Here is a 7776-nt window from a genome sequence, read left to right on the forward strand (position 1 = left end):
GATGTCCTGCTGATCTCTCAAGTTTTTCTTCTTGAGATAAGACTATGGGCTCATGTGAAGAGAAGGGAAGCAGAGCTAGGCTCTGGCTAGGAGTCTGTCTTTGTGTGGGAGATCTTGTTATATGGTGTCCCTAAACTTTTATGCAGCAGATTCTGTCCTGCTCATGAATCCAGACACTAGATGCAGTGAAGCAGCTGGTCAGGGGTGCAAGCAGGTGGGTCTGGTCCATGGGGTCTGGAGAGGGACACTGGTGATGTAATTCTGCTGCAAAAATGCAGGCAGTTGGGCTCTCCCCTCTGAAGAAGAGGAGTGGGGAGGATGGCACCAACTCATGTGCACACAACACTGTGGGACAGCATTTGGAATCAAGCTGTGCCCCGTCTCTCAATCACGGCACAACACAGCGTCCCAGTCCTCACTTGGGCAACACAGACTACCTCTGAGCTGCAGCAGCCTGGTTTGGCTGAGAGAAGCAGCCAGCTCGCCACTGAATGAACCAACCAGGTGCTTTTCACATGCAAGAGGACAGAAGCCAACCACTGGTCAGCAACAGGGCTCATTTATTATCTCACAAGAATGAATGACTTATACAACTGCAGTAATGTCAGCAGAACCAAAGCTTTGCCCACGGCCTGAGCTCTGACCGTGGGTTCCCTGCCGTGTTGGGCGGCAGTAGGAGGGTTTATGATGGAGAGGGTGGATTTGGGAGATCCCTGAGCTGCAGGGAGCGAATTTGAGATTGTTCCCAGTGGCCTTTGTCCTCTTGATGCCATCATCCCACAAGGCTGATTTCAGTTCCCTCCTTGTACACGAGCTGCCCTTAAAACAGTGGAGGGCAAATGCAGCCCCTGAATCAGCTATTCTTCGTGGAGGACATGTACCCAAGAACCAACAGCCTCTTCCAGGAGTGAGCTTTGGGGACAGTGAGGGAGCCAGACACCATTTCCAGTGCTCCTGACCAGGACCCAAGTGGCTGTAGGCAGGAGTACCCTGGGTGTGCTGCAGTGTGCGAGGGTGGAGGGAGTGATGAAGGTGGAGGGAGCCCAGTGTTCTTGGGTGCCCTGGCCAGGCACTGATGAGTGACTTCAGGCAAAGCACATATATTTCTCCAGGGAAGCTTTTGGATTTGGCTGCCTTAGGGTTCAGAGATGCCTTGTTAGAAACTGTGGACCAGATGGAAAGAAGGGCTGTACATCCCCAGCTCCTGGTATCATCTGAAAGTGGGTCCTACCCAACACGTGAGGCTCCCAGTGAATGAAGTGGAGCCTCCCAAAACAGAGGTGGTCCAAACCTCAGGTGCACACATGGATACAATGCTTTTAACCCACTTCCTCTACTCTTCCAAGTCGATGGCACAGGGCAGACACAAGCCCATTTCCAGGTGCCTGTGGGACCTGCGGAGGATACTGGAGGACAAGGTCTGAGGTCCCTATGGCTGGCCATGTCATGGCAGTCAGTCATTTCCATGTGTTTCTGCCACAGAGCAATGACTTTTGCTTGCTAAGACATCTCTGGCTTGAGAAGACATGCTTGGCTTTGCTGCAGGCTCCTCCTGGTTTGCGATGCTCTAGGGTGATGAGGAGGAGGGTCTCCCTGACCCACCTCCTGACCTGGTGGGGCTCTCTTCCAGGTAGTCCCTAGCAGGGGAAACACTCACACAGGGGGTTTATATCCTCCCATGGCCAGCCCTGAGTATCTGGAGCTCAGTCAGAGCCCTTCCAGGTGAATGGCAGCTGGCAGAGCGGTGCCGGTTGCCCAGGTAGATATGATGGGGGGTAAGGGTAGACGGGTTGTACTGGTACTTTACATGGAGCAGCCTGCAGTCACCTTGCTGGCCACCTGGCACTGGGGCTGGCCCTCAGTGTGTGATGTGGGGCTGTTTGGCACAGCTACTCAGAGGAGGTTTATAAGTGAGATGTGTAGGGTGGTGTGGGAGGGGAGGGGAAGAAGGCTATCCGGAGGCTGCTGCCAGGTGGGTCTCGACTCTCTGAAGCAATCAGCACCTCACTGTCATTGAGGCAGGGACAATGCTCAGAGAAGCCCCTCTCCTTCCCCCTGATGCCCACTCTTTGTTGGCAGGGTACAAGTGTCATGGAGGGAAAACTGTAGCTGTCAAGGATAGGGTGCACTCCCATTGAATCAGATGTCTCAAATATGTGATCAATGTCAGAGAAGCTCACCAGAGCCTGGGTGGAGTCATAGGAACTTTTTTCCATCTCATCAACCCCGCAGGACTGGGAGTATCTCCCCTTGTCCTGGCCCTTCTGCCTCAGGAGGCGGAGGTCATCTTTGAAGTGGGGGTTGAAGAGCAGGTAGAGCAAGGGATTCATGCAGGCGGGCAAGGGCAGGACCACAAGGAGGACAGATTTGATAACCTCTGGGGTGATGAGGAACAGGTTGAGTGTAGAGGAGAAGGTGAGGAAGGCCACCGGGCAGTAGAGGAGACAGTTGGTGAAGATCAGCCAGGCCACATGCTTGACCATGGCACAGTCCCAGACAGCGCTGAACTCCCCCTTCAGCAGGTTGCAGTAGAGTCGAATGTAGGTGCCCGTGATAGTCAGGAAGCAGAGCATGTTTGTCATCACCAAGGCCACAGTGAAGCCCAGGGTAGCGTGTTTCCCGTCCGGGATGGGATATGGGAGGCAGAGAGGGGATACTCCATATTCCCCAATGGAGAAGAGAGGCAGAATGGCAGCCACAGAGGACAGCAAGAGGCAGCAAAAGGCAGCAGCCTTGACCTTGCCTAAGGAGGGTGACTTTCCATAGGCCTGCACACAGGAAATTGAAATGCTGCACTGCACGGCAGCCAATGTCAACAGAAAGATGGCAGATTCGGAGGCAAACACTGACAGGAACCCTGTCACCCTGCAGCCTGCGCCGGTCTCCCACCTGGCACCGTACTTGGCAAACTGGCCGTAGGTCAGGGCATCGACAAGAGCCAGCATACTGCAGTAAATGCCAGTCAGCATGTTGGCTCCAGCTATGGAACCGATGATAAACTTAAGTGGAGAGAGGTAGCTGGGAGAGGCAAAGACGGCCAGAATGACCAGCCCATTGCAGAGCACTGAGACCAGGACAATGACCCAGACTCCCAGGCGGATGATCCAGCTCTCAAACAAGTGATCACAAGGCTTGAAAGGACCTGGAAGAAAACAAAACCCAGAGTTAAACCCAGAATATACCACTCTACTGCTGCTGCTCAGAGCAGCGGCCAGGTCCCAGCCCTGTCCTGGCCCCACCAGCCCCTTGCCTGTTGAATGCCAAGGGCTTGGAAAGGAGCCTAAAACATTGTCTGCCCTTTTCTGAAGCAGCATGGCAGCAGTGCTGCCTCTTGGCTCTGTCTCAGCTCCCCTGTGCTCCTGATCCACACTGGGGTGCCTCTGGCATGCTGGCCAGGTTCTCCTCTCGGATCTTGTCCAGGACAGAAATGAAGTGCAGGGAGCGATCATATGCAAAATGTGAGAAATGGCAAACTTATCAGAGTTCTTAAAATATAAAACTTTGGGGTCTGGCATTGCCACCCCATGACTGAATGTATGGAGAAGCCTTTTTGCTGTCATGTCCCACACCTGCCCTACACTGAATCCCATTCAATGAGGTAGAGTCTGACCTCCAGGTGGGCCTTTGTCCAAAGGAACTCATGACCACAATGCCCCACATTTCTATGGGACTCCAAACCCGCTAACACTCCTGGTGTCAGCCCAGGCCACTCTGCCGTTAGCTGCTCCTTCTCATTGTACCCCCTGGGATCTTGGAGTTAGTGGTGTGGGGAGGTGCAAGAGATGGCAGGACACACTGCTCTGACAATTGACAACCTCTGCCCTTATGCTTAAGACTTTGGCTAAGTGGTGTCTTATTGTTTCTGCATGAATGACCTCTGCAGAGGGGCTGACTGACAGGAGATGAAGTGTTAGAGCAGGAGGGAGAAACAGCAGGCAGGGAGGGAGCTGGGGTGGCAGGGAAGGGACAGAGGGGCCTGAGCAAGGAGAACATGGGAGGATGTCAGGAGAAAGAATGGTGGAGGATGGACATGGAGAGAACAGGGAGTGAGGAAGGAAGGCCATAGAGGGGTGAAAAGGGGACTGGTGGTGCATGCTGTTTGGCAAAGGAAAAAGAAGAGAGGGGGGAGACAGTGCAATAAGAGAGAGTTGCCTCTGGGAGGGATTCGGATGTTACAGCTAGGGGCGAGGGGCAGGAGCTCAGCAAAACAAGAAATAGGCTGGGCTAAGCTTGAGGTGATAGAAAGCAAGAGAAATTAGAGGAAACTGAGCAATCTTATTCAGCTCAAAGTGGGTGGAGGTCTTTGGCTGGCTTTCCTCAGAGAACCAGCACCTCTCTGTACCCAGGCAGCAGGGCATGCCCTCTGCTAAAACCTTGTTCCTTCTTGTCTCTTTTGCAGCTAACTCAGTGGGACAACTGGTGACAACTCCATCACTTCCAGTGTTCTACAGGCCTCTCCAGCCTCCAGCTGTGCTTGTGGGCACCCCTGAGCTGTGAACAGGGACAAACTCAGAAGGCAGAGCTCGTGGCATCTCCCTTAGCTCCCTTTCTCAGGATATGGAGTAAGATGACTCTGCAGTTGCAGTGCTGCAAGTGTGATCAAGGACAAGGTCTTGTCATGCAGTTTTCTAGGCTGGCTGGGACAAAGCAAAGTCCAAATCTTGCAAGAGAATGGGAACTTCTTGAGAGCCAGAGTCTGACTGCGGGAAGGTTGGTGGATGGGGGAGGTGGTGATTCCTGGGACTCCTGGCCAGGGATACCATGACCTTGTCCTCTCCTCATCTGAGTGGGTGAAGGAAGCTCCTCACTTGTCCCCAGGCTGGCTAGAGCCCAACCATTCAAGCTTCAGATCTGCATGTCTGTGAGACACTGCAGGAAGGGTCGTGGGATCCTGGGGATTTAGGGAAGGTCAAAGGATCTCACTTGTATTCAAAGCAAAGAGTTTCCTGGGCTGCTCACCGGGGCTCGGTGTGCACTGAATAGTGGGGTGCAGCTTTGATTCCTCAAGGTCCAGCTGGAGGTCATCTGCATCTAGGTCATCTGGGGAGAAAACAACAGAGAAATGATGCTCAAACAAGAATGAGCAGGACCATCAGGACCAGCTGGGCCAGAAGCTTTTCCCATGGAATGTCCTCAACACAGACCTTCCCAGCCAGTTCCCAGCCCACAAGTTCAAAGTAGCTGCTGGTGTCCAGTTTGTCCCCTGCAGTCGCTGCTGTAGAGAGAGAAGGTCTTATAAATGTTGGTGGGTTGCAATGTGGCCAAACCCTGTTTTTAGGTTACTCCCAGCATTTGAAGTGTAAGAGCAGCAGATCCCAGAGCTGTGTGGCTGCAGATCCCTCCTTCCAGTGTGCTTTATTAAAAATAAATAAATATTCTACTCTATGTGGTTACAGAAAACAAAGCCTTCAAATGCATCTTCTAAATGGAAGCTTTCTGGACAGGCCTTGTCCAATGCTAGTTCATCAACAAGGACTTTGGAGCTTTGTTCAAAGAGAGCTGTAAGCCTCTACTTGCAGCACAAATTCTTCGTCAGCAACCACCACTACCACCACCAACAGTTCAGAAGCAAAAAGACAAGAGAACCCAACATTTATTGCTTTGTTTTATGTCCTATGATTTCTTGGGACTGTGGTGCTTTGTTTTTACCCCAGAGGTTCCCAGTCCTGGATTTGCTTAAAGGCAAACTGACTGACCATGCCTGCAGACTTGGGATCTGTGGGGTTTATGCAACCAGACTTCACTGCCCTCACTGACCAGCGTGCTGGGCCAGCATCTCCATCATGCTGGCAGCTGTATTCTGAACCAGGCTTGGGCTCTCTGAGGGCCAGGCAGAGACTCCCTCACTGAAGATGAAGCTGCTGGATGAGAATGGGGCTGAGACCTCAGCTGTGTTTTTGATGGCCTGTAGGTGTAGGTCATCACCAAGGAGAACTGCATCCTCTTAATCTAATCCAATAAATACTTTTTTGCTTTGTTCCTTGTTCTTCTTCTCAAACTACTGCTGATTCACAGTGCTGGGACATAGTGAGGACAACTGCTGTCCCACTGCACCGTCCCCACCCATGGCATTAGAACGATCTTCTGGATCTCTGGAAGTTTTTCTGTGTGTGGGAGGAAGGATGTGTTTTGTGCTTGCCACAGCCCATTAGCCATGGAACTGGATCTGTGGCAGTAGGGTGAATGCTCCCTTGGATTATATGGACAGATGCTGGTGCCCAGGTGTGCACCTGGCGGCTGAGACACTGGCCAGGAAAGTGAGTTTCCACAGTGCTGAAAATATGGCGAACTTAAGTGGGATTTAGTTGTCCAATCTGTTTAGAAATGGTGCCTCTCATGAGGTCTGCTCCCTGCCTGTGCTTGAAAATATAACTGAGATTATTTGATTAAAGAATGATGACAAATAACGTGCTATCTTTAGTGCCTCCTGACGAGCATTGTGGCTTTCTCAGCTTCAGTGAGCTTTGGAAAAAAATGCCATTTAAAAAATCTGTCTGTATAAGAGTTGAAATATTGCTGCTGCTTTGGAATCTGGCAAGAAAACACTCACAGTGGGATGGAAAAATATTTCCTCCTTGTATTTTATAGTCTTATAAATCTCCAGTGTTTTTTTCCATCCACAACGTGGAGGCTGTGATGTGCAGCCACGATACTTAAATCAGTGCAGAGACTTGCGCTTTCTGTGTCCCCCTGCCACCCAGCCTATGGTAATGTTTAACTGTAACCCACCTCCATCTCTTTTCTCTTCAAAGGGCCAGAATGCACAAAGGCTGGTTTTAAGCCTAGGTAAAACATTGACATGAAATGAAGAAAAGTTCTTTTGTTTTGCCTAAGCTATGGAGCTAGCTGTGAATTGCAAAGGAATCCTTGGCCAGCACAGCGGGATTCAAAGCAGAAGAGGTACCTCTCTGCTGGAAATCAGTACTTCTCCCTGCCTGGGAACTGTAGAGAAAAGAAAACGGCTGTTGTGTTCTAGCAAGGCAGACTGCATTGTTTTTGAAGTAGCCCTTAATTATTTGACTTTTGCTAAGGCGCCTTCCACTTTCTGCAGCCTTATAGAAAAAACCACTTTACTAGTAATGCCCTTTCCATGGAAAATGGTTCCCAGCTGGCTGTACCAACACTGAAGTGAGAGGAAGAGGAGAAGAATTGCTGGAGAAAGGGTAGAATAAAAAACCATTGGGCTGGATGCTTCTGGCCCTTTTGTATTGTCTGCCTTAGCCAGGGCAGTCCCTACGTGGGGTTTGCCCTCAGAGTTAGAGCGGGGAGCTGCAAGGGGCAGGTGCTTTATGGGGGACTTGAGTAGCCTTCTTGAATGACAGAAGCAGCAAAAGTGAAGCTCTAAGGACTGTCTAGGGTTTGCTGGATGGTTGCAAAAGTTAATTAGTCAGCATTAGAAGCTAATGGAGGTGCTGGACTGGGTAAAGCAGTGTCCTGTTGTCAAAGATACAAGTGTGATCTCTTCCCACTTGCTATAACTTTGCTATAACTTTCCATTATGGCAAACACATGCTTGCAAGTCAATACATCCCTTTCTATCCTCAAATCAGTGGTCCTGAAGGGGGTGGTGGGAGGGATGTGCCCTGTGGCAATGGTAGCAGTTGCACTTTTCCTGTCCTCCCTCTGCAGCTGGTTTTGGGAGGGTGGCAGGAGTGAGCTGTGGGAGCGTTGGGTGGATGTTCTGGGTGACAAGCCCCTGAGCCATCTTTGGGCTGCTGCCCAGCCACACAGGACAGGCTTTGGGCAGGAGGTATCCACTAAACACCAGCAATTATA

At 51.1% G+C, this 7776-nt stretch overlaps 1 protein-coding gene across 1 annotated transcript; it reads right to left on the reverse strand.

The window, feature by feature from the left end:
• Window positions 1–1904: 1904 nt before the first annotated feature.
• Window positions 1905–5785, reverse strand: LOC104533117 (leucine-rich repeat-containing G-protein coupled receptor 6-like). Its single transcript, XM_010178503.1, has 3 exons — window positions 5758–5785; window positions 4960–5040; window positions 1905–3142 (listed from the first exon to the last, which is right to left on the reverse strand). Exons 1-3 carry the CDS (start codon window positions 5783–5785, stop codon window positions 1905–1907), a joined length of 1347 nt encoding a protein of 448 aa, XP_010176805.1.
• Window positions 5786–7776: the final 1991 nt, after the last annotated feature.

This window comes from Antrostomus carolinensis, unplaced genomic scaffold, assembly GCF_000700745.2.
Source record: "Antrostomus carolinensis isolate BGI_N321 unplaced genomic scaffold, ASM70074v2 scaffold52031, whole genome shotgun sequence".
Lineage (NCBI taxonomy): Eukaryota > Metazoa > Chordata > Aves > Caprimulgiformes > Caprimulgidae > Antrostomus > Antrostomus carolinensis.